General features: G+C 33.7%; 1 protein-coding gene across 2 annotated transcripts in view; it reads right to left on the reverse strand.

The window, feature by feature from the left end:
- ANAPC1 (anaphase promoting complex subunit 1) overlaps window positions 1-27,236 on the reverse strand; it is a 147,744-nt gene that overhangs the window by 95,313 nt on the left and 25,195 nt on the right. For both annotated transcript variants that reach the window (XM_074209276.1, XM_074209277.1), the window contains exons 8-17: window positions 26,061-26,206; window positions 25,217-25,437; window positions 24,367-24,576; window positions 21,400-21,495; window positions 13,216-13,306; window positions 13,039-13,104; window positions 8,730-8,864; window positions 7,502-7,642; window positions 6,746-6,806; window positions 3,790-3,977 (exon numbers count right to left, since the gene is read on the reverse strand). In XM_074209276.1, coding sequence (XP_074065377.1) covers window positions 3,790-3,977; window positions 6,746-6,806; window positions 7,502-7,642; window positions 8,730-8,864; window positions 13,039-13,104; window positions 13,216-13,306; window positions 21,400-21,495; window positions 24,367-24,576; window positions 25,217-25,437; window positions 26,061-26,206 — 1,355 coding nt within the window. The remainder of the gene's footprint in view (window positions 1-3,789; window positions 3,978-6,745; window positions 6,807-7,501; window positions 7,643-8,729; window positions 8,865-13,038; window positions 13,105-13,215; window positions 13,307-21,399; window positions 21,496-24,366; window positions 24,577-25,216; window positions 25,438-26,060; window positions 26,207-27,236) is intronic.

Raw genomic sequence — 27,236 nt, forward strand, 5'->3', positions numbered from 1 at the left:
GAAATGACAATGTTGAGGTTTCAGAAAAAGACAAATGAACTGAAACCAAATGAAGTGAGAAGAATTAGGAGATCATTGTGAATGGTAACTGCAATGTTGTAATGAGGACCAAATATGAAAGATTTAGCTACTCTAATCAATGTAATGATTCAAGATAATTCCACAAGATTCATGATGAAAAAATGCTATCCAACTCCAAGAGAAAGAAACAAGGACTTCTGAGCACAACTTAAAAAAATAATTTTCTCACTTTTTTTTTTGTTGATATGGCTATTATGGGAATATGTTTTGTAAGATTTCACATGTACAATTGACATTATTGGCTTGCCTTCTCAGTGGGAAGGAGCTAATTAGGAACTCAAGATTTAAAAAGAAAAGAATGCCAAAAATAAATAAATAATAAAATTAATTTACAAAAAAAATGTAATTAGCATCCATAAAAGCTACATACTATGATGTGATTAAAAAGGAATTAGAACCAAGGCAGAAAGGTCAAGTATTAGGTAAAAAAACACTTTAATGTTATGAACCATAACTTTTAAAAATGCCTGCTGTAGCTGCATCTAAGAGAATACCAGACAAAAAGCTTATACTGATACTGTGAATTGAAATTATTTCAATTTCACAAAAGGCAGTTGGACAAAATATATATCCATGACATGGAATAATAAAATAAGAATGCACAGTTCAAGGCTCATTATTCTCTAAAGGGTTACTATCAACTGGGTGAGGCAGCAAGTGAGGTTTCAAACCTTGGCCTGAAGGATAGAGTTGATAACCCTAATGAGACAGCATAGCAGCAGAATTAGACCAGGTCAACTTCTGGTTCTGATCCTATAAACTATAGTGAGGAAGTCATCAAACCTCTCTAAGTCTCAATTTTCTAATCTGTAAAATTTAACTCATATACTTCTGTGAAGAATATTTGCTCTCTACAAACTATAATTTTACTATGAATATTCCTGTACTGGAGAAAAAAATAAAAAAGTGACTCTCAAATTTGGCTCCTATGTTTTCAGTAAGAAAATATTACAGTGCAGCTAGGTGGCACAGTGGATAGAGCACCAACCCTGGAGTAAGGAGGAACTGAGCTCAAATCTAGCCTCAGACACTTAATAATGACCTATCTGTGTGACCTTGGGCAAGTCACTTAACCCCACTGCCTTGGGGAAAAAAATCCAAACAAATAAAAAAAATAAAATATTACTTAGAATAACTAAAAAGCACAAGAAAAAATGGTGGAAATAATTCTCCAGAAAACACAGGGTTTTTTGGAATGAGAAGAGGCCATGGCCTACTGTAAGTAGAAGGAGATAAGAGAATTAATCTAAAACCACCTAATCAACAAATTCATTAAGGATTTCTAGGTCTGAGGATACCAAGAAAAAGAAGAGACCCTTCTTCTTGTACATTCTATTGTGGGACACAGCACATAATTAAATCAATCCACACAAGAAATCAACATAGCAGAAAGAAGGGAAGGAAATAGCAGTTAAAAGGACAAGGAAAGGTCTCTTGCACTAGGTAATACCTGAGTTGAGTCTTCAAGGAAACTAGGATGCAAAATTAAGAGTCAAATAAATATGTATTTGGAGTCTGTTCTGCTGTACTCATATTATAGACACAGCACTGGAATTTCTCCCTAACTAATCCTGTTCAACCACACTCTGATGGATAAATAGCAAGAAAGAAATTTTTAAAAAATTATAACAATTCCCTACACTTGAGAAATGAGAAGTTAAGAGAATTCCCCATAGTTATATACCTACTTAATTTCATACCTACTTAATTTCACAGTCTTTGCCCTAATAGATGTCAATATGAAAGATTACACAATTTAACAAGAATCCAAACTCGGTACTTATGAACAATGAAGAATTCCAATCTACTGAAACTGTCTCAGATGCATCATAAGCAAAGTATCTATCAATGGACAAGGACAATTATATTCCCAAACTCTCCCAATTAAAACAAAACATCATGTGACAACTATGCTACTTAGTTAACAATATAGATTAAATTTATTCTACCAAGAAACTAAATTCCTCTTTCCTTCTCATTGAAGAGCAATCGAAGGAAAAGTGGGTAATGGAGTAGGACCTTAACTTCTGACAATGAGAAAAGGAAGAAAGGAAATGATCATTAACATTTTCTTTTACAAATTTTGACTCTCTGTCATAGGAATGAGCACAGTGAAATGTATATTTATCAGCAAATATCAAAACTGAATAGTATATAGCAATTTTAAAAAAGGAAGCTTGTTTTCATATTTCAAAACAATGGACTATTTTTGTAAAAGAGAAAACCTGTAATTGTTTTGAGTAAGTTATTAGATAAAACTGTTCTTTTCCCAATGAGATTTTTTTCTCAAGGAATAAGAACTTTTAAAAAGACAGGTCATATGGACCTAGGTGGTGCATTGGATAGAGTATCAACCCTGGAGTCAGGAGGACCTGAGTTCAAATGTAGTCTCAGACACTTAATAATTACCTACCTGTGTGACCCTGGGCAAGTCAATTTATCCCATTGCCTTGCAACCCCCCCCCAAAAAAAAGTTAAAAAAAAGATAGGTCATAAAGGTGACTTAGCAAACATATTCTTATGAACCTATTTTTAAAATAATCCATAATAAGTTAATACATAATAAGCCTTACCACAGTGCCTGATATATACAAAAGATGCTTAGAAGATATATAATGAATGATTGAGCGACACATTAAATAGCTCAGGGCTATATGATTAAATGTACTCTTTCATAAACCTTTTCCTTTTGTCATATTATAAAAAAATCTCCCAAACCAAAATGTATTCTGATGGGAAAAGTACCAAGAAAGAATATTATTAAAGAAAATTCTTAGTTAAAAGAGAAAGGAAAAGGGAAGGGAAAAGGATAGTAAATAGAGAAAGATAAGGACAAAAGAATGAAATAAAAGTTAAAAAAAAAGAAAGCAGAAGTGAACTCTGACTTTCAGCATTGCTAGAGACTAGGATTATTGACAACTTAAACTGAATCCATTAGATGATTTGTCATTTGTCTGTGAAAGATAAATATCCCTTGCAAATAGTCTCCTTTCTTTCTTTCCAACATAAATAATTTTAGGATTACCTAAATTACAGTGTCTAGAGGCATTTATTTATTTTATTATCAATAAAACTTTTTCTCCTTTTGCTTTGTGGGAGTGGAATAGTGAGAATGGGAGAGACTGAGGCTGGTTCTCACAAACCAGAGGCCTCTTAGGTGCATCTAAATGTATAAAGGCAGATTGGGAATACTGGTCTAATGAACAAGGTCAATGGGATCTGAATTAGAAGAAAAAGGTTCTAGGGTCAATTGTGATACAAACTAGCATTTGATCCTAGACAAATAAAGTAATTTCTTGATGCCATATTTTCTTCTTAATGACACTAATAATGGGCTCATCTTGTGAAGAATGTCATAAAAATAAAAAAATATTAAATACAAAAGGTGCTTAGAAAGGGGTAAAAGTGATCTTTGTAAAAATTAAATTGTTTCTATTTGTAATAAATATTGATAATTATTAATTTTTAAATAAAAAGTGATATGCAAATAATAGAGTATGATTTTAGATGAAGTTACTTTTCCCTAAACAATTTAGGTATAAAATATATAAACACAAGTAATAGTAAACCTGACTCATATATCTGATTATTTTGGATGAGGTAGATTTATTATTTAATTTACTTGACTATACTCTGAATTTCATGGTATTCTTAACTATGCAAATACTATGTCGATACAAATATAAAAGAAAAAAGAGCCTAACTTACATTACGAATCCATGCCAAGCGATCTGTGTTATAGCCCATCATATTCATTAGACAAGTTACGAATAAATTCCATTCTGAATGATAACTGGGTCCTCCTGGAGCATTATGAACATTGTACCACTTGACAAGCATCTGCACAGCTATCTCTTTTGGCAGTATAGACTTGACAGCTTGCAAACACTTTTTCACTATTAGAAATAAAGGTTAGTTTTAGTAGATTTTCTAAGCATACCTTTTTTTCCCCTCCTCAAAAAAAAATGTAAAAAATTCAAAAACTCAGTATTATTTTGGAAAAAACAACAAAATAAAAATCACAAACTTTAATGATCTCAAAGTCATCTACTAGACAGAAAAGTAAATGGCTCAAAAGCAAGGGTCTTCTTTTGTCAATATTTTTAAACAATACTAAACTTTGTCCTCATCAACTTTGAAATAATTCATATTAAATATAACAAATTGTTCTTGATAATTCAGAGGGCGAGTACACGCATACATACATACACAACACACACACTACACATACATACACTCTTTCATTCAGGAATTCTTTCTATGTAAATGACGGATTAATAAACTTATGCTTGAATACTGTCACTAAATACCACACTGTCATTAAGTAGCTATTACAATAGCTAGCATTCATATTGTGCTTTAAGGTTTGGAAAGCATGATCTCTCCTTTGAGCTTTAAAAAAACTTGGTAAAGTGGATGTATTAAGTTTGTAAGTCAGGAAAATCTAAACAGGTACTTAAAGGGGAACTAAGTGACTGAACCTCTCTCTGCCTCAGTTTCTTCATGGGCAAAATGGGGACATTACCTACCCCACAAAGTAATAAAGTACACTGTAAATTTTAAAACACTAAAAAAAAAAGGTAAAGCGTTAGTTATCTGCAGCAGGATTTTAACTAGGGTCTCTCTGGTCACTTGTGGACTTAACAACTTCTCTCTTCAGGGGTTACTGAAGCATTTAGGATTTCTGATCCTAGGGAAATGGCATGAGACTGCTATTGTTTTAATTTTGCAGATTCTCCTTCAATGTTACTTTCTAGAATCTGTATGCCTCATTCACAAAGCCTCTTCATTTTACTTGGGTTGAGAAATCTGACAACAAAGCTTATTAGAAACAGGGATAAAATAAGCCTAAGCAGAATTCAAATAGTCTGAGCCAGATGGCCTCTAAGGTGCTGTTGCTCCATGAAGTGAGGACCTGACAAACTATTATTTGAGCACTTAAGCATACCTATAAGTTTGAACAAAAGTCTTTCTTATTTTCTTGATCTATTCTCAATAAATAGATGTCCGATAAATGAAATATTGTATGAAGACAGACTATCATATATTACACCAGTGGAAGGAAAGTTTTTTTACTCAAGAATTAGTCTGTTTCTCTACATTAAATTCAAGGGATCACTTATCTTCTCAAAATAAGAAATGCTTTGGATAACTTTGATAATTTTCATTATCTAGACATGAAGTTTCTTCTTAATTTATACTTTTATGTAAACTTTTTCTACCAAGAATATTATTCACATTTCCAGATTGTACCATAGCTCTTATATTCTCCATTTAGTGTTTTTAAAATTACAACTAATGACAATATAACCAGAATCAGATGACTTACTTAAAATTCTTCTGGCGGGGGGTGGCTTGGTGCCACAGTAGATAGAGCACCAGCCCTGGAGTCAAGAGTACCTGAGTTCAAATCCGGCCTCAGAAGCTTAATAATTACCTAGCTGTGTGGCCTTGGGCAAGTCATTTAACCCATTGCCTTCCAAAAACTAAAAAAAAAAAATTCTTCTGGATAATTTGGCTGTAATTATTTTGTTTTAGTCAGCTTAGTCTGTTTTAAAAGAATCATATAAGAACTGACTCCTTTTAACATTCCAAAAAATAAATTATTTTATCAAGTACTCTCTGCACTTGTCACAGACTGTAATTCCTACACAGGTATATGACCACAGAAGTTAAAAAATTATAGGTTTAAAAAAAATATGACATGGATAGTTTTCAGGAAGACTGAATATTGTCTCTGACACTGGCTGGCCATATGAGTCACAGACATGTCATTTATTCCTTATAACTTCTCTAACTCTTAGTTCCCTCGTCTATATAAAGGGGTTAATAACACCTTTAGTACTTAATAGGATTGCTGTGTAGCTCATAGAGGACTATGCAAATTGCTCTACATAGATATCTTAGATACCATAAATAAGTTCCAAACAACTAATTTAAAATCATTTGGAGTTCGGCAATGTAAACAATTATAGCTAGAACTTAGATCACATCTTACCATGTTGTGTTATGTGGATGTGAAGGAATACTATTGTACTGTAAGAAATGATGAATATGAACATTAAAGAAGTTTGGGAAGACATGAACTATTACAAATTACAACTAAGTAAATGGAACAACAAACTGGATGCTGGAAAATTGTTATGATCAAGACTGACTTCCCAGAAGAATTAAAATATATTTCTCCCTGCTTCTTTACTGTTTGGGAGACTGAATATGCTTATAATGTCAGTATTTCCCAATACACTGTTTAGTTTGGCTGAAATTGCTCCCCCCCCATTTATTCTTTGTAATAAGGATGGAACTCTGGGAAAGAAATAGGAGCATATAGGTGACATAGACATAAAAATAAAGATATGAATAAAAATTTATTTTTTAAAATAGCTAAAAAGAAACTGTATAATTTAAAAGTAAAACTGAAATGTGGAACCTGGACCTGTTGCACTTTAAAGGTTCTTCAAAGCTCAGACTAACACCTAAAATATACTTTTACCACACTACAAAAAAGAGCATGCTCAAAATGGTTTTGAGAACAGGTCTTCAAAATTTCAAACAGCTAAGGTAAGTTACAGTAGTATTAATATTGTACCAAATACTCCAAGTTATAAATACCATAAACCAAAGTGAATAGATACATGGGTCTTAAGTTAATTTCCAATCATACCTAATTCTGAAGTGGCAATTTCAGGAATGGTGATCCTAACCATTGAACCATTACTGAGTTCCTAGTAAAGTGAATGGAAACAATTATTAGGAAGCAAATATTCCTATTTATGATACATTCTTATTTACACACTCTTATTTAGCTAGACGTTCCTATTTATGAACATTTCCAAATCAATACAATCTAGTAAATATCAACTGCCTATGCTGCTGGAAGGCACTAATTAAGATCATTTATAAATTTGTCAAAATATTGAAAAAAATTGGGATTCTACTCTAAACATTCTGAAAACCAATATTTTACTTTTAAAGATCTGTAAATATGCTCATTTTCTAAATAATATTAAGCCCATTTGTATAAATACTAACAAATTTTAAGATCAAAGTATATAAAGTCAATACTAATCCTTAAAACAGTAATCATTAGTTTTTTAAATTCTTAACTGTGTTGAATGCTCAGTTTTCCAATAAAAAGGGAGAAAAAAATTGCATTAAAATTATATAATCTAATTATAGCAATTATAATCTAATTCCAAAAATATTTTTTTAAATAAACTCTTAGAAATCTTAAAATTCCTTCAAATTCTAAGCTGAAATACCTTTATAGAAATGTAAAGCAAAACAATGCTTTAAACAGTTGAAAAAGGTATAACCATAGAGAAAAACTTATTCTTCAAACTGAAAGTTTAGCCTGTCAACTATGAAATCAGGACTATATTTATTTTTTAAGAGCTCTATTTACAGAGTACACACTTACAAGTGTTACTCTGTTATAGACAGGATCTCTAACAGAGTGAATGTAGCTTCCAAGTTGCTGAAAAGTACAGTCATCAATAAAAGGTGAATCATGAAGCTTTGAAGAATCCCTCAGTTCTGGAACTGGTGACAACAATACAACCTGTAGGAAGATAAAAGAAAAAAAAAATCAGTTCTTTGGAATAAGAATTCATAAGGAAAGCCAAATACTTTCCCTATGCACTCTAAATTTCTTAAGTCCAAATAAGGCTTAAATCTAGAATCAGAAAATTTTGATACATAATTAGTCTGTAACTAGAAATAGTTTGAATTCCAAGAGATGATTTTAAATTAGTTATCTGCAACCTAGTCCACATTTTTACATTATATAATGTTATAAATGGTGACTAGATTTCAATACCTGCCCATAAATTCAATGTAGCATATTCAACACAACCAGTGAAAGAGGCACCACCCAAATGACAAGAAAATATCTGGTATCTAAGTCATAAGGATGCTTGCTGCTTGACTGAATGTTCAGTTGTTCCATTTCTATGTATAGGATATTTTAAGGTCAAAGACTACCTTCTAATAGAAAAATAGGGAAAAATCCTCTAATTAAATGCTTTACAAAAGGAAAAATAAGCCTATTTTCAGATTCAAATGTGGGTTGAAGCATTTCTCATTTAATTAACTATCAAAGTCCCTTTCAAATAATGTTAATATTTTTATTTTAGTAACAGTTTATCTTGTTGTACTTATTCCCCATTAGGATTCATAACCTATAACCTAAGTATAATATCTATCCATAGACAAAAATGAAAACACACAAAAAAGTAAATTAACCCATTCATTCACATCTCAGTTACCCACTTACATACAGATGTCTCCTATATAAAACTCTAGCTCTAACCTTTTTTTCCAATTCTATATCTTTTGCAATTTGAGATCATCCAAATTTAATCTTTGTCTTAATTCCAGAAGGGATAATTCAAATCCTGTATTTTTATTCTAGAATTTTTCACTATTAGAAAAATGTAACATTCCTTTTTTTGTTAATTTTATTTTTTATTTAAGGCAGTGGGGTTAAGAGTGACTTGCCCAAAGTCATACAGCTAGACAATTAATTGTCTGAGTCCGAATTTGAACTCAGGTCCTCCTAACTCCAGAGCTGGTGCTCTATCCACTGTGCTGCCCCAACAATTCTAAATGTAAAGGTTATCTTGAACATTTCAGAATATATTTATTACCTCATCCAAGGAACCAAGTGGTTTGCTTAGAGGCTTAGGAGTACTAATGCTGTCCAGGGGAGTGCTAGGCCTTGGCATTGTGTTTGACATTGTCAAGGAAGGAACCGGCAGTCCAGGAATGAAAACCTTCCCTACCTTTTGTAAATAAATAAACAAGAGAAAGGGAAAAAAATATTGACTTTGATGATATATGATAAGGTCATGCAATATTATATATGAATATGTTAAAACACAAAACTTTCTTATCTTAAATTGTAAAATATCACTGAAGATAAGTGACACTGAAATGAGAATGCTAATCCACATCTATATGTTAAATTGTTAAATGATCAATAATCAGAAGCCAAAGGTGGGAAAAGATCTAAAAATGATAATCCTTTTTTAATGATTCTAATAATTTCTTGTTCTGTCAGTTCTTCAAAAAAGCAATGATTTCATTAGTATAAGAGTACTCTTTTTGCTGATAAACAGATCAAAATACCTCCACAGAAGATAGTTTCACAAGTTGCTGTGGCCAAAAAATTCATTACTTGTTGAACAGTTTTCTGTGATGAGTTTCTCCAATTTAGCTAAGCTAGAACTTGGGTTCAATGGCTTCCTGATGAAACCTCTTTTGGTAGGTAAATTTTTCAGAGTTTGGGGCTAACTGACATAGTCTTTTAGATCTTTTAGATCAGGGTTCCTATCACACAAAAATAAGGCACTGGTGCTTAAGATTTCAATAAGAGTTTAATTTTGATTACATAACTAAGAGATCCTACAGCATTAGAAAATTATTTGGTTCCTCTTAGCTACCTGAATTATGACTATTTTCACTGTATAACACAGAAAGTTAAAAGCAACAAAATAAGTTATATTACTATGTAAAATCCAGCAGCTTATTTTACTCTCTTCCTTGCTCAAAGAATCTCTCTCATCAAATCTACAAAAGGTAATACCTTATTTCTTTGTTGCTGTTACCTGTAATCCAAAATGACAACACTCTGTCATGATTATAATCAATACTATAAGCCTAAAAATAGGCAATCAAGAAAAATGGTCCTTTTGACTAGAATATTGTTCTGTAAAATATATCTTATTAAAAAAAGGTAAAATAGTGCAGGGTTAGGGGAATATATACTTATATGAAAAGTCTAGGCACCAAAAAAGCAGAAGCAAGGTAAAAAAAGATCTAGATGAAGATCACCAGGTTCAAAAACAGATCTAGAATTGTGATAGGAGTAAACTACAGGTCACAATGGCAAAAAAAAGAAAAATACACAATGACTTGAGGAAGCAAATTGCTCAACTCTCATAGAGTAAGGGAATGTAAGGATAAAGGTCTAGAATCAAGTTGACATCATCCAAAGTTCTTCTGTCACAAGCAGAATAGAAAATTTAGAATAGGTAGAATAAAAGCCAGGAAATCTGATTCTTAATAATAAGGAAAATATGGTTGCTAAAGTATCCACGTTTAAGACTTCTGGGGGAAACTGAACAGTCTAGCATGTAAGCTAGATTTTGGGAGACATTTCAATGGGTTCAGAAAATAGGTTCTATAGGGGATGTGAATTCAGGAAGTATGTGAAGTTCTCAAGAAGCTTTCTGAGGTCAAACAAACAATTGCAATGAAGAAACTATCCAACAAGAATGAAGAGCTGGCAGCATATAGGCAGTATAGAGATCTCCTATACCAACCTATTATTGGAAATAATTTATTACTTCTATTATATTATCATCAAATTAGGCATTACATATCATAAAAAGAAATGCATATAAGACAGTAACAAAGGCAAACAAAAGAGGATAATATAATAGCACAACATAGTCCTGAAGGAATATAGTTAGGAGCACTAAAACTAGGAATGGAATGTAGTTAGGAAGAAATTCAAGTAATAAAAAAAAATTAGAGCCATGGAAAGAGGGAAATGTTGTAGGATTAGAAAAGAAAAATATAATACTATATTTTCAGAATATGAAGAGGCTCTGCAAACTATATACCAATGGTCTTGATTTCAATATCTAATATGATTCTAGAACATATTAACAAAGAAATTTTCAAAGAAAAAAAAGAAGGAATTTTTTTTTTAATTCAGAAGGATAAATGAAGAAAATCTCTGACAAAGTATAACATTCATTTATGCTCCTTACAAAGCATAGAATATCTCCCATTTCTAACTGCGTTTAAGACATTTCCAACTGGATGTCCAGCAGACATCTAAAATTAAACTTGTCCAAAACAGAACTTGATATTTTTCTCCCAAAACCTCCTCCCTTTCTACATTTCTTATTGGAGAGTAAAGCCGTCCATCAGGCTCAGAGCCAAGGAGTCATTCTCAACTCATTTTTCATCCCCTATATCCAGCCTATCATTAAGGCCTGGCACCTTTGCAATTCCCTGACTGCCCCTACTGTAGTTTAAGGCCACATCACCTCATGTCAAGACTTTTGCAATAACTTGATGTTGAGTGCCTACCTCAATTATTTTTCCATTCCAGTTCATCATTCATTCTACCACCACAGTAATTTTCCTAAAGCACAGGTCCAATCCTATCATTCCCCTATTCATTAACTTCCAGTTGTTCCCTAACACTTTCAGAATCAAACAAAAAATGCTATTTGGTATACAAAGTCCTTCATAATTTGGCCCCCTCTTACCTTTACAATTCTCTAACTCCTTACTCTGTGACACATACTCTTCAGTCCAGTGACAATGGCCTCCTGACTGGTCCATACAAGAAGATAATCTTTTTCAGTCTCTGGACATTTTCTCTGATTGTCCCCAGGCCTGGAAATTCTTGTCAATTCCACCTATTACTTTGCCCAACTTTAAGTCCTAACTAAAATTTCATTTTTTACAGGAAAGCTTTCCCACCCACCCCCTTATTATAGTGCCTTCCTTCTGTGAATCATTTTTTTGTCATCCAGAAATAGCTTTGTAGATTTTTTTTTTGTATGTTTTCTTCTCCATTAGCTTATGAGCTCCCTGAGAGCAGGGACTCTCTTATTCCTTTTTTTTTGGGGGGGGGGGGTATTCTCAGTTCTTATCACAGTTCCTGGCACACAGCAGATGTTTAACATTTATTGACTGACTTCCAATATAAAACAATTTAAGAATTTAAAACTACTAATTATTATAGGAAGGAATACTCCAAATTAATAGTAAGAAAAATAAAAACCAGCATAAGTCTGAGAATGAACCCTCAGAATGAACAAAAATGAGAAAACCCAGAAAGTCAAAGTCTGAGAGGTTGTGGAAAAACAAGCACACTAATGCACTAAACTGTCTAGGAGTTTTTTATGCAGGGATTCCACTGCTAATTATGGAGATCAAAAACAGCTTTCCCAGAAGAGGCAGCACCTTGAAGAAAGCTAAGCACTTGAAGAACAGAAGCAAGGATGGAGTGCATTCCAGGCACATGGAACAATCACCTTTGTAAAGTTATGGATTCCAAAACTAGAATGCCAAGTTCAAGCCAGAGCAAGCAGGCCATTCTGGATGGAATGAAAAGTTGTGTAAAGGAGAGCAATGTAAAAAGTCTGGAAGAATAGGAATATCGTGTGGAACACTATAGATAATGTCGGATTTTTCAGATGTGATGATGGCTAACTTTATTCAAACTTCTCCCCCACTTTTTATGCGTATTATTCAAAATCCTTTTTTTGAGGGGGGGTTTGCAAGGCAATGAGGTTAAGGTGACTTGCTCAAGGTCACACAGTTAGGTAATTATTAAGCATCTGAGGTCAAATTTGAACTCAGATCCTCCTGACTCCAGGGTCAGTGCTCTATTCACTGTACCACCTAGTTGCCCTCAAAATTTTTTTTAAATAAGGGATGGTTCTATAGGAAGCAGAGAAGAAAGGAATATAATTGGAAAATGTATATGATACAAAAACAAAAGATCTTTTTTTTTAATATTCAGAAAAAGATCTGAGAGTTTTAGACTTCCCAGTCAACATAAATCAAAAAAAAAAAATGGAAGCTATATAAACCAATAAACTATTAGTCTAAATTAAGAAAGAGTCTCTTCAGCAGGTAATAGGAACACCTTGGTCTAACCATATCTGAAATACTGTTTTTATTCTGGGCAAGCATATTTTAGGAAGAGTCATCAGTAGAGGGCAACAGGACAGCAAAAAAGAATCAAGATCAATAAGATCTGGAGGATGTTCAGACTGGAAGAAAGAAGATATGAAGAAGACATGATAGTTGTATTCAAGTAACTGAAGGGACTGCCAGGTGTAAAGGGATGAACAAGACACTTCAGCAATAAATACTAAGCTGGTACTCTAACAAAAAGCAATAATGCAAATGCAACAAAGTACATACCCGAACCAATCCAGTGTATAGTACCAGGTTTCCATTGCCTTCTAGGACTAACATGGCATCAATTTTCTAAAATTAGATATAATAAACTAATTTAGTTTACTAATATAAGAAAAACTGACTTGTTTTAACTATGAAAGCTTAAGAAGGTCTATAAACATTCAAATATTTTTTACTTGCCTCCACTGGTGCTGCATCCTTTGCCTGTAAGTTAGTGACAGAACCAAAGATCAACTGGGTTTTATCATTACTCTCTTGAAACTTTACACAGCTAAATAAAAAAATAAGAAAGCTTTACAATAAGTTCAATGACAACAGAAATACATTTCTTCCTTAAAATAACAGTGACAACAAGAAAAAGCAGAGGAAAAGCCCAGGTAAGGCATATTCCATTACTTCCAAAATAATTTTTATACTGTAAGTATCCTTCTCATTGCTCTCCTCTATTCTCTCTTTGTCATTGTCTCACAGGTAATTCCTTTCCTTTCCTACCCCACCCCCCCCCCCCCATACACACCTACAAAAAAGTTAAGAGATTTACTATTACTAATTTGTTCAACTGAAAACTGAAACCGAAATAACTTTAAAAACAAATTCTGTGACTGAAATAAGTTAAGGTGGCTGGAATTCAGGTCTTGACCTCACTTGTAAAAACTGTTTATTTTTTTCCCCGAAAGCAAGTAGCATGGAATTGGGAATAGTGCTGGACTTGGGAGCCCAGAAGATCTGAATTGATCTTGCATCAGACACTAGTTGGGTAACATTGGTTAAAGCATTCAACCTCTGTCAGTCTCATTTTCTTTATCTGTAAGATGGGAATAAAAGCACCTATCACAGGTGTTTATCATGAGGATATAATGATATCAATGTAAATCAAAACTTAAGAGAGTCACAGAAGTATAACACTTTTAGTTTCTTAAGAATTTGCCTTCTAGCATAATTAAACAACATGAATCAACACCCCACTGACCACGTCTAACATAGTATGCCTCATTCTTCCGGATGGCTCATATCCTCTCTGCTAAAAGGAGGAAGTTTTGTTTCACACCATTACTGCTCTGAAATCACTCCATTTATCAAAATTCTGCTTTCTTTCAAGGTTACTTATTCTCTTTTATTAAAATGCTGTGGTCCATTAGTAAAAAAAAAAAAAAAAAAAAAAGAATTTGCCTTCTATTGTTGCATCTTGGAATATTTAGAAAAGCTTAGCTCCATGTCCTACAGACTGCAGACACAAGGTTTTATGGCTTCTATATCACTGTTACTCATATTGACCTGAAAGTTCACTCATAAAAGTTTCAATTATCTTTTCAGACAAATTTCTATTTAGCTTCATTCCCTACATCATATAATTGTGACACTAACTGTTTGCAACTAAGTAAAAGATTTTATCTTTATTAAATTTCATTTTATTTGATTTAACCCAATATTCTGGCCTTTCAAGATCTTTTAAGACCTCAAATATTACCCAGCATATTTTTTCTGTTTTGTGTCACTTGTGACTTTATTTTACAAAGGATTACCTATGTCTTCATCTAATTCAGTGATAAATATGTTGGAACAGCACATGACTAAAAAATGAAAGATTCTCAGAGTATTCTGCTAAAGAACTCCTTCAAAGCTGATCCTGATTACTCTTTGAATCTGATCATTCAACCAGGTCTGAATACACTGAAATGCACAATTTTTGTACCCTATTTCCAAGGTAATAGTCAACCAAGTCCAGTAACATTTTCTGGGCACTTTATTTTTAATTTTTTAAATTTATTTATACATTAATAAAATATTCTTTTATAAACATAAACATAATACTCTCTTCCCCACAAAAACATAAAACCTCATGAGAAATAAAGTGAAAGAAAAAAATGTTTCAGTCTGCGTTCTGATACCATCAGCTCTGCCTCTGGTGGATCACATTCTTCATGGTAAGTCTATCATAGAAGTTACTTCCATATTTTTTACATAATTGCTGTTGCTGATTGTAACTCCCTCCATCTTCCTCCCTACTACCATCCATTATATTTTCTCTTTTCACTTTGTTCCTCTTCAAAAATGTGCTGTGGGGCAAGAGGTGGTGCAGCAAACAGAGCACTGACCCTGGGACCAAGAGGTCCCAAGCTTACATCCCACTCCAGAGACCCAAAAACCACCTGGTCCCATGGTCCCAGACAGGCCACCCAATCCCACCACCTTGCAAAAAATAAAAAAGAAAATGTATTATATCTGACTATCCTCTCCTATGATCTTTCTCCTCTATCTCCCACATCCCCCTTCTCTTCTTTTTCTTCTAGATTTCTATACCATTGAGTATGTATGCTGTTTCCTCCCTGAGCCACTTCCAGTGAGAATGAAGGCTCCCTCATCGCTCCTCGCCTTCCTCCCTTCCATACCACTGCAAAAGCTACATGAAACATCTTTTATGTAAGATATCTCAGTCTATTCTACCTCTCCTTTTTCTTATTCCCAGTACATTACCCTTTCACCTATTGAGTCCATTTTTTTTACAATATATTATATCTTCAAATTCAGCTCTCTCCTGTGCCTCATCTAATAAAAGCTCCTTCTACCTACTCGATTGAATAAGAAGGTTCATATGAGTATTATCAGTGTCATCCTTCTATGCAGGAATACACGCAGTTCATCACCAAGACCTTCATAATTTATCCTTCTAGTCCACTCTCTCTATGCTTCACCTGAGTCCTGTACTTGAAAATTAAACTTTCTATTTAGCTCTGGTCATTTCAACAGGAACATCTGAAATTCCCCCATCTCATTGAAAGTCCATCTTTTCCCCTGGAAGAGGATGTTCAGTTTTTCTGGGAAATTGCTTCTCGGTTGTATTCTAGCCTCTTTTGCCTTCCAGAATATTATATTCCAAGCCCTATGAGCCCTTAATGTAGATGCTGCCAAGTCCTGGCTAATCTTGACTATAGCTCCATGATTTTTGAATTGTGTCCTTCTGGCTGCTTGTAATATTTTCTCTTTGACTTGGGAATTCTGGAACTTGAATATAATATTCCTGGGGGGTTGTTTTTTTCCCATCTCTTTCTGGAGGAGATCAGTGGATTCTCTCAATTTCTATTTTACCCTCTACTTTTAGGATATCAGGGCAATTTTCCTGAAAAAATTTTTTAAAAGTGAGATCAAGGCACTTTTCCTGATCATGACTTTCAGGTAGCCCAATAATTTTTAAATTAGCTTTCCTGGATCTGTTTTCCAGATCAATTGCTTTTTTCAATGAGATTAGTTTACATTTTCTTCTAGTTTTTTGGTGTTGAATTATTGGGTCTTGATTTCTCGCAAAGTCATCATCTTCCCTTAGCTCCATTCTACATCTAAAGGATTTGTTTTCCTCAAAGAGCTTTATCTCCTTTTCTATCTGAACAATTCTGCTTTTTAAAGCATCCTTCTCCTCAATAACTTTTTGAACTGTTTTATCCATTTGACCTAAACCTAAAATGTTATTTTCTTCAGCATTTTTTGGGATCTCCTTGACTAAGCTGCTGACTTTTTTCATGGTTTTTCCTCCATCTCTCTCATTTCTTTTCCCAATTTTTCTTCTACCTCCCTTACTTGATTTTCTTTTTTTTTTCCCCCTTACTTGATTTTCAAAAGCTTTTTTGAGCTCTGTCATGGCCTGAGCCCAACTTCTATATTTCTTGGAGTCTTTAGATGCAGAAGCTTGGACTATCTCATCTTCAGATTGTGTATTTGGTCTTCCACAGGACTAAAGTAATTTTCTATGGTCAGGTTTTTTTTTTTTCTGTTCACTCATTTCCCCAGCCTGTTCCTGGTTTTGAGGTGCTTCCTGAACTTTTGAGTATTATTGAGACACCCCCTGCAAGGACCTCAGTATGTGAGGCTCTGACTGCTCTCCTGGTCTATTGAATGACCATAAGCTCACTCCTCTAGGGCCCCAGACTGTGACTAGGGTCTGAGTGTGGTCAAAACCCCAGAGACCTGTCCCAGGGTTAGAGGACAGATCTCAACAGTCTCCTTCCACTCCCTGAGCTTCCATGGGCTGAGAGCTCAGGGAGCAGCTGCCAGGCAGCTCCTGCTGGGTGACTCCACAGGCCTGCTTCCATTTCCTGGGATCTGGGCTGTGCTGAGGGCCACAGCCATGCTGTGGAGGACCATGCTGGCCTGGGCTTCACACTCTGGCAGAGGTCTCCCTGCTGATCTTCCAAGTTGTGCTTGGTGTTTCCTGGGGTGGCAGGTCAAGCACCCTGGGGCTGTTCCCAGAAGGCTGAAGTTCCTTCCCTCCAGTGTGCTGCCACCCCTCCAACCCTGTGAAACAGAGACTTCCCACTATTTTCCAGGTTACCTTGGGCTAGAGAATTGCCTCATTGGGTCTTTCTGTGGGTTCTGTCTCTCAAAAATTTAGTTAGTCATAATATTAAGGTTTTTGAAATATTTTGGAAACAGCACTTAAAGAGGCTGTTCTCCTGCCACCATCTTGGCCCTGCCCCCTAATTTGGTATTCTTAACATTGCTCCAACTAAACATATAAATAGCTATACACAAATAATTGATTGAAAAACAAATATGACACCTGTAACAAAGTAATTTTCTCTCTAAATTCAGTAGTTTTTTTGATGATAGTAGGTATTCACCATGTCCAGATCTTCCTATGCCCTTATTAAATCTTTCTTACTCCTGGCTAATTTTTTCCAATTACAATTTGGACAATATTTTCCAAATACAATTTGGACAATCTCCTACTGTCAACCTTTACAATGAAGTCAACCAATTAGCAACAGATGTATACATGTAAGGGTGCAAACCAAGTCTGTCTAATTTAAAGAGGATATATGAGCTAACCTATTTTCCTGCAAACTTCTTTTTGTCTTCTGGCTTCATTTGTAGCAAGCATATCAGTAACAATATGTTCAGTTACTACAATAATAGCAATTTCTTGTCTGTTACACAAGAATGTCCCATTTGAAGTGGCAACAATTAAAGTAATGTTTATAACTTCTAAAATTTATATAATTCTTAGCATCCTGTGCCTCCTTGTCTGTAATAATTATGAAGATTAAAAATGAAGACATGTAAGACTGAAGTCCATTTTGCATTTGTTTCATGAATTGATATATCTCAATACTTTGCAAAAAATAAAGTATTTATCTGTCGGCTACAGTGGTTTCTAGGCTCTTTTAATCTCATTATAGAACAAGTGATTTACATCAGTTAAAATTCTTTAAGGGATTGTGGTAATGTGTCAGTGTTTGTTTTTCTACATTTTTTCAGAATCAATAACTTATGTAGGTCAGGTCAAAGAAGTGTTTATGATGTATTTCTTCTCATTTTTATTCTCATTAACTTTATACTAATATCTATTTTGCTCTAACAAGGTGGCCTCAATATACCAAAAGCAAATTTGGAAATGACTCTCACATAAGTAAAAGTCATTCCCAACTGTTAAAATATAGTATCTTTCTTCTTTTATGTTCAAAACCTCCAGATTCTTGTTGCAAAGGAAGCTGTCATGATAACTCATGAAACTAGCTGCTTTAAATCTCAAATATTCCTTTCATAAAAAACAGAAAAAAGAATCATTCAATATTAGACAGTATAAAGGAGTTCTGATCTATATCAGGAGAGGGAGTACTCATACCAATGAAATTACAGATCCAGGGTATTACTCTAAAAAAATATTAGTCAAAGATGAATTAAGTAACTCACAAAAGCTACAGTGGTCAAACCTATTGGGGCTGTCAGGAGGCACAACACTTTAAAATAGGTCAATGGTAGGATCAAATGAGAACATATACAGTATTCTACAAAACTTAAAATGCTATATAAATATTAGCTATTATTATGTATAGGCTTAGACAGAATTATAATAAAATTTATCTGGAGAAACAAAGTCAAAAATCTCAAGAGAAATAATGAAATAAAGCAGTAAGAAAGAGGACCTAGAATTGTCAGACCTCAAGTGTTACAAAGCAATAAAGATTATATGGATTTGAGACTGGTTTAAAAAACAAGATCCAGAAGCACTGCATACAGTAGTGTTTGATAAACCTAATGAAACAAAACACTGGGATAAAGACATACTAGTTAACAAAAACTACTGGTAAAATTAGAAAGTAATCTGAAACATCAGATATCAAGTACCACAAAAAGTTACAGTTACATGAAGGTCCTATTATCAACCAATGAGAGGAAAATGGAATGAGATATATCTTACAATGAGGGAATACCTCATGAAAAAACAAGGGACAGAGAAAATCATGAGAGAAGTATAATTTTGTGAAATGAAACTGAAATGCCTTTGTACAAAAAAAATCAGATTAATCAACTATGTATACACATACAAAGATATGTTGGCTATTAGGTGAGGAAATGGTTCAGGTTACTAATGATAATGATACAAAAAAAAAGAAAAAGGTATCATAGATGGTGAAGAGTTTCAGAGGGAGACATACAAGCAGGGAAATACTGATACTACCATATTAAATTCAAAAGAAACAAGCTTACATGGTAGATTTGCAATTACATGTACAATCCCTACTTTCTGGTCTTCCATATGTATGAAAACTGCTAATTTTGGTAGTTTTCAAGTGAACAATAAAATATTTTTATAAGAAATAAGCCTAAAAGATAAATGTAGAAATTTCCAACAGCAAAAGTCAACTCAGGATTAAAGGTTTTTTTTTTTTAATTTTTGTTTATTTTATTTATTTGTTTGTTTATTTAGGTTTTTGTGCAAGGCAAATGGGGTTAAGTGGCTTGCCCAAGGCCACACAGCTAGGTAATTATTAAGTGTTTGAGACCGGATTTGAACCCAGGTACTCCTGACTCTAGGGCTAGTGCTTTATCCACTGTGCCACCTAGCTGCCCCCTAAAGGTTTATTTTTGACAGAAATATAATATCCCTTGTTTTAGTGAACAGAACTATACTTTCTCTGTCAAATACTGAAATTGGGAGCACAACTGACAGAGCTATACATATCATATTCAAAGTCCCGTGAAGACACTGCAGATGGGCACCAAGAACTTACTGTCTATCTTTTCAAGAATCACAAGAATCTCTAAAATCCTCTATTCCAAAACTCTGATAGTTGTCTTCCATATAGATTTAACTCCACCTTATAATGGCTTATAATGGCTTCTTTTAAGTCCTAACCAAAATCCCACCTTGTATATCAGGGCTGTCCAACCCTACTCTTAAAAAGTTTTTATTGGAACAACAGACTACATATTTTGATTTGCCATTTTAGTGACAACTCTGCAGTAGCTGGATTTACTAAAGCATTTAGTAAACAAACATTTTATGGCTGCATAAAATCACAAGCAGCTTGAACAGCCCTATTCTATATGAAACCTTTCCCAATCTCTTGTAATTCTTATGTTTTCCTGTTAATTATGTCCTACTTATCCTATATATAGTTTATTTGTAGAATTTGTTTGCATGTTGTCTCCCCCTTAGGTCATGAACTCCTTGAGGTCAGGGACTATCTTTTGCCTTCTTTTTGAATCTCCAATATGCGAAGATACATACATACATGTTAGCATGGTCCCTGACACATAATTACTTAATAAATATAAATTGATTGACCTCAAAAATGAAGTGATTTATCAATTAAGGAGCTAAGACATTTTATATATGTAATACAAGGATAGGAAAGGGTTTGGATTCCGCTTCTCATTCCAATATTAAGATGTGTAACAATGGTCAAGTCACTTAATAGCTCTGAGAAAACTAGAGATATCATCTGTTCTCTAAGTCTACTTCATAGTTTGTCATGGGGAACAAATGAAATAATGTATTGAAAAGTTCTTTGAATACTTAAGAAAACTACATTGGTATAGAAATGTTTTCATGTAGGGAGCAGATTGTAACATAGCACCCAAGTCTATGTCTGGTGCTTCCTCTATTGCAGTCTCCAAGTATTTCAATCAACATCAACAGTATAAATTTTTATAAAAACTGAATTTTTAAATAATTAGGTTGGAGAATTTCTGACATTTTTATGGTCATGTATTCTATGTTCCTCTAAAAATCTACATCCATGAATGTTTCTTATGAATTTATAGGTTTTTAAAACAAAAAGAGATCTTGAAAAAATTAACACCACCCCCAGATTTCCAGATGAGGAAACAGATATAGAGAAGGCAGTCAAATGATTTGGCCAAGGTGACTAAAAGCTATTTTTTCAGAGTCAGAGGTAGGTTTAAACCTCAGGTCAGCTGCAAAGATTTCCAAGATTTATCAATCTGTATATTTTATATATCTTCTTTATAACATAGAATATTTCATTGATGTGAACATCTGTGCAGAAATTTCAAAGTCATTTCTATAAAAACTTAAGCTATATCCACACAAATACACATTCATACACATTTGTATATACTTACCGAAGCTGGAGTTGGGATTCTACTAAAAAACACAAAAACTTCTGTCCACAGAGGTCAGATGTAATAAATACTTTTGAGGCTGGAGAATTCTTCTCTCTAAAAATATTGAAAAGAATAATTGTCAACATTGTGGTTTGGTTCAGACTATTATAAAGTGTACAAGAAAGATATTCAGGAAGAAATGTGGCAGCATCAAATTTGGATCAACGAACCCTAATAAGACAAAATAGGATATCTACTCACATTTTCTTTCAATTTCGATTTTCAAACACAGGCAAAGTTAGGTTATGTTTTTTAATAACACATATTGCCTTAGGCATAATTTTCCAAACTGGGATTCTTATCCTTCAAATATCTTAAGGAGATTATGGGGGATAAAAAGTGACTACTTAATACTATGGTCTTGAAACCAAATCCTATCTCATATTCAACTTTTTTCCTAGCTCCTCCCTCATTCCCCTTTCCTCCGAGATCCCTTCAATTTTTCCCTTTATTTCCCAAAAGAGAATCTGGTCCCATCTATTTTCTTTTCTTTTTTTTTTTTAGGTTTTTGCAAGGCAAATGGGGTTAAGTGGCTTGCCCAAGGCCACACAGCTAGGTAATTATTAAGTGTCTGAGACCAGATTTGAACCCAGGTACTGCTGACTCCAAGGCCAGTGCTTTATCCACTACACCACCTAGCCGCCCCTGGTCCCGTCTATTTTCTTCAACATAGACTATGAATAGACCATGAATAGACCATGGGTTTTTTAATCTGGATCTGTGAGTACATTTCATGGTACCTAAGGTTAAGGATTGAATTGAATGAAAAAAATCATAATTTAATTTTTACTGATTTTTAAACAAAATTTATCATTTCCTTCAATTATTTCAAAAATGTTATTTTGAAAAGGGGTTCATAGTCTTCACCAGACTGCCAAATGAGACCACGACATAGCATAAAAGTTAAGAACTCCTGTCCTTCACCAACAGGCTGCTGTTTCCACCTCCTGGCCATGCTCCACTCTGCATATTTATTAGCATAATTCTGCGGTCAATAACATTCCTCCAGTGCAATTTCTTTCCTCCCAGCAAGACATTTAAGTCTATTGCTGATTTTGCCTTGTTTTGCATCATCAGGGGGAATAAAGGAAAGAGGGAAAAAAAAGTGTGAGATTGAGGAGGAACTTATAGGGTTCTTCAGAAATACTTCAGTAGAATAAAATTAAGAATCACTGATTGAATATTGGCACCATTGTTAGTAATGACATTTTCTCTGGCTCAAATATATATCTGAAGAACAGGTTGGCTTTCAGACAGAGAACAGGTGAGAGTTTATTATAGAACAGTATATTGCATTTAGATAAATGATTTATAGCAATATGGAAAATAGAAAAGATCCTAATTCTAAATATAAGATTTACAACTTAAATTAAGAGATAACATAATAATTGTTATATCTTTACCTCTTTAAGCTTTACAAAGCACTTGTCTAAGAATTGACAGCACAAGTAAAATACTTAAACTAAAACACATATGGGCAATGTAAATATTTACCATCACAGCTCAATTAACTGAAGCTTACTGAGGCAAAGTGACTTGCCTATGTACAACTATTAAATATCAGAGATAGGATTTGAACACAGATCTTCTATTACCACCAAAGCTGCTTCTATTGTACATGGAATAAGTCACAAGGAATCAATAATAATATATGATACAGATAAGGAATTAAATTTATTTAAAATCAAAATAAATCTATATCTTAACTATTTAAAAAACTAAAGAAACAAACCCAAGCAGCATTGAGTTCAAATATATATTACGCTTTCTGGCTACATGACTGGGGTTGACTTTCTCTCTATTCTTTTATTTGTAAAATGATGATAGTAATACAAGCACTATCTATCTACTTCATGGAATTGTTTTGAGATAAACATTTTATAAACTTTAAAGTTCTAAGAAAATGTAAGTTACATCATTAAGCAGATAAAAGCAAAGCTAAAAGCAGTAAGAGTTAAACAACTTGGGTATGGAGACTGGGCTGAGTATAACTAAATTAAAGCCCCCCCCACCTCCCTTTTCCTCTCAGGTTACCCAACTCTTTCCATCCCCTACTCATAGGCAACAGCACTCTCATGCTATCCTCCAAGTTCCAAAATTGTTTAATCAACCAGACTTACCTCTGTTCTGTCCCAGAATTCAAAATTACCCATTCCTCCATTTCCTTAATTACATAATTAAGGAAGTTAAAGGCTATTATCAATTAAATACTGCTTATCTAACTAAAATTACATTACTGTATGTGACAATAACTAAGGTGCTATACTCTCAAGAATTATTTTCTACCCAAAGAAAATCTAATTAATCTAAATCAATCTTCAATTTGGGGATATAGGAAGGAAATAGTTTTCAGTAGGATACTCTATTGCTGTTCCTTGCCTATTAGAGGATTCTATATATCTCTCACCAATCCAATCCCTAATCACTGTGGCAGGATGTTAAAAACCTGGAATCAACACTGATTTGTAGTAAGTAATTACAACACATATGGCTCATTAAAAACTAAAGAGGATTTTTACTGGCATCAAGTATATGTGGACACAAAATAAGGGCAAATATCAAGTAGGAATGCAGAGTGCTTCCTGTACCATATGCTATTCTTATGCCAAAGACATTTTAGGAATAATATATGTGAAATTTAGTTTCATTTAAATTTGAATAACACAGAAATAAAATTTATGAGATGTATTAAAAGACAAAATCTCCCAATCTCATTCCTTCAGGCTCTAAATACTGACCCTATGAAATCTGGTCAACCTATTTTCCCCCTAAAGAAAAAAAAATTCCTATATTGGTGGTACTCTGCGTCATGTGATATATTGAACACAAATCCAAAAGAAGCAAATTACTCTAAAGGCAATGGAACACAGTGCTTTAAATATCAATGCTTTTTCCTGAAATATTTGAAAATGTAAAATAACAAACCTGGTATTGGTAATTGCTTCTGTCCATAAGTGGTCAATACAAAGTTCTGGAACAATTGGTTCCATTTCTGGTGCAAGAAAGGAGTCATTAGAAGTGCTATTTGGAGAATGAGAAACACTTTGCCTCTTTGGAGATTGATTATGGCTTGAAAAGTTGAATCTCTGCACCCCTGAGAATGAGTGTACTCCTAAGGCAGGAGAATGAGAACGACTGCAAAACCAAAAACAGACTATCAGCAGCAATAATTGAATATAATCACAATTTTAAAATACAAACAGTAATATCTCCGGGTACTAGAGTATTCTTAGAATAGTGTGTTAAAAATAACTATGTTAGTGCTCTCCTGAACCAACTTAAATATACAATAAAACATTCCTCTGGGGGAAAGGGAGAGCTATTTTATTTTCTATCTTAGCTAATTCTAAAATCAGAATAACTTACCCTGGTCTGAACTATGATCATGTAATTTATTCATTATTTTTAAATTACACATTTGACAATAAAAATTAAAAAGTAACAAAAACAGCTTTCAAAATATCAAGCAGTGAAGAATTATTAAAATTGTAGCTAAATATTTTAAAGTCAAAATCATCAGCATACTGCCCTTAGTGATAAAAGTAATGTTATAGGGGAGCGGGGAAAAATTTTCTAGAAAGGATTTAATGAACAGAGTAAAAATAAATTTGGAAATATATGAAAATAAAAGATAAGCTACCTACTTACTAATTCCACACATTCCATTGCAGCATGATTTTGAAATTGTACAATAACATAAGCAAAGTTTCTAACTTTTCAACGTACTCTTTTCCTTAGGATTTTAAAGTCATTTACCACAAGCACCATTATTTACCTAAGAGCTGCCATGTTGGAAATAGAAGGTGACCGAGAATGTAAACTGGGAGAGGATGTTGACCGACTCTGACTATGAATGGAAGAATAATTCTGGAAAGGTGAAGCCACAGGTGAATCTCCTTTAGAGAGACTTCTGAGGTGGGCAGTTAGGGAACTGCTGGTAGCCACATGCTGTGGGGTACCGCCTTGTTCTGAGAACTTTAAAACCACATTCTGTTCCTTAATTTAAAAAAGATAAAAGAAAAGGAAAAAATTATGCTGAAATAGCAATTTCTCTGTAATGAGAATTGATGGCTTTTTTGAGCATTTTTCTTTTGTATGCAACATTTATCAATAATAAATCCGAGTTAAACAATTTATATTTTACACAGTGCTTTCCCCACAATAAATCACTCAGGTAAGTAATACAATTACTACCATCTCTATTGTTTTGGCTAAAAAAGTTGTAGAAATAACACAACAAAGATCTTATGACTCCCAGACCACTGAGAGGAGCCTGTCACAATGGATACACTGATAGATTTGGAATCTAAAAGACTCAGATTTGAATTCTACCTCTAGCTGTGAGATCACAGGCAAGTTACAACTATTCACAGGTTCAGTTTTCTCCTATATAAAATGGTGTTAATAATTATGCTACCTCATAGTGTAAAAAGGATCAAAAGAAACAGCGTATGAAGTATTTTACAAAACTTCAAAGTACTAAATATCAATTGTTATTAGAACACGCAGCTGTGCAACATATCTAAAACAAAATTTCATACATTTTTGTAATATAAGTAGGGGACAAGGGTACTAATACTTTGAGTTTGGTAAACACTGACAAGATTTTGTTTCCTTACCTCAGGTTTCACTCTGCGCAGAATCCAGAGAGAATGTAAACCCTGAACAGCATCATAAGTCATTATGATGGAAGGATCAGTATTGAGAAAAACAATTTTCATTGCACTATCTGCAACATACTGTACCCGAGATGTTCCAAAAAGACCTATGAAGAAATGAGCAGTGATAATGAAAATAAAGATGCAACCAAAAAAATCAAAAACCAATCAGAAACTTAACTAAAAGATATGGGATCCATATCTTAAGAATCCAGATTTAAAACCACTAAAAACACATAAAATAGACAGTTGGGGTAAGGAATACACAATATAAAATTTTAAAGCTAATTTTATTCTATTTTCACAGAATCTCAGAATTAGAAATGCTTCTCAGAAAACAGCTGAAAGTACTATCTATTCCCAAAATCCACCCTCTTCCAAACCTCTCAATTTCTGTTGAGTACATTCTTATTCTTCCAATTACTCAAGCTAACCACCTCAATGTCAGACTCAGCTACTTAGTACTCTTTCCACATATCCAATCAGCTGTCAAGTTTTGTTTCCCTTACTCTCTTTCACAATCATTTCCTTTCATCCATTGACATAGTCAATACCTGAGTTAGGACTTGACCATCAATCAATAGCCTCCTAATTGGTCTCCCTGCTTCAAGTTCTCCCCAAAGCCTTCAAAGTGATCTTCATAAGTAAAATTGTGACTATGTTATTCTTTTATCAAATTCCAATGGCCATATACAAACTTCTCTAGCATTGAAAGCTTCCCAAAATCCGGTCACAAACTACTTTATCTTCTTACATACACATTACTTCCCTCCATGCATATTATGGTTCAGCTTAGTTCTTCAATCTTTTTTTTGTTTCATGGATCTGCTTTGGGTCTAGTGAATCAATCAATAAATATTTATTAAGTGCCTACTATGTATCAGGAAGCCTATGAAATCCTTCCCAGAATAATGTTTTTAGAAGCATTTAAAAACATACATAGAATTATGCTACAGACCAGTGACAATGGGTTCCTGGCTGTTCCTCACATGTGACATTCCTTCTCTTGACTAGATCTTTTTCACTGACTATCACCACTCATACCTGTAATTTCCTTTCTCATCTCATCTGTTTTCTCTTCTTTCTCACCTGACTTTATTCAGGTCCCAGATAAAATGAGACTATCCTCTATCTTGT

This window comes from Macrotis lagotis, chromosome 1 (assembly GCF_037893015.1).
Source record: "Macrotis lagotis isolate mMagLag1 chromosome 1, bilby.v1.9.chrom.fasta, whole genome shotgun sequence".
Classification (NCBI taxonomy): Eukaryota; Metazoa; Chordata; class Mammalia; order Peramelemorphia; family Peramelidae; genus Macrotis; species Macrotis lagotis.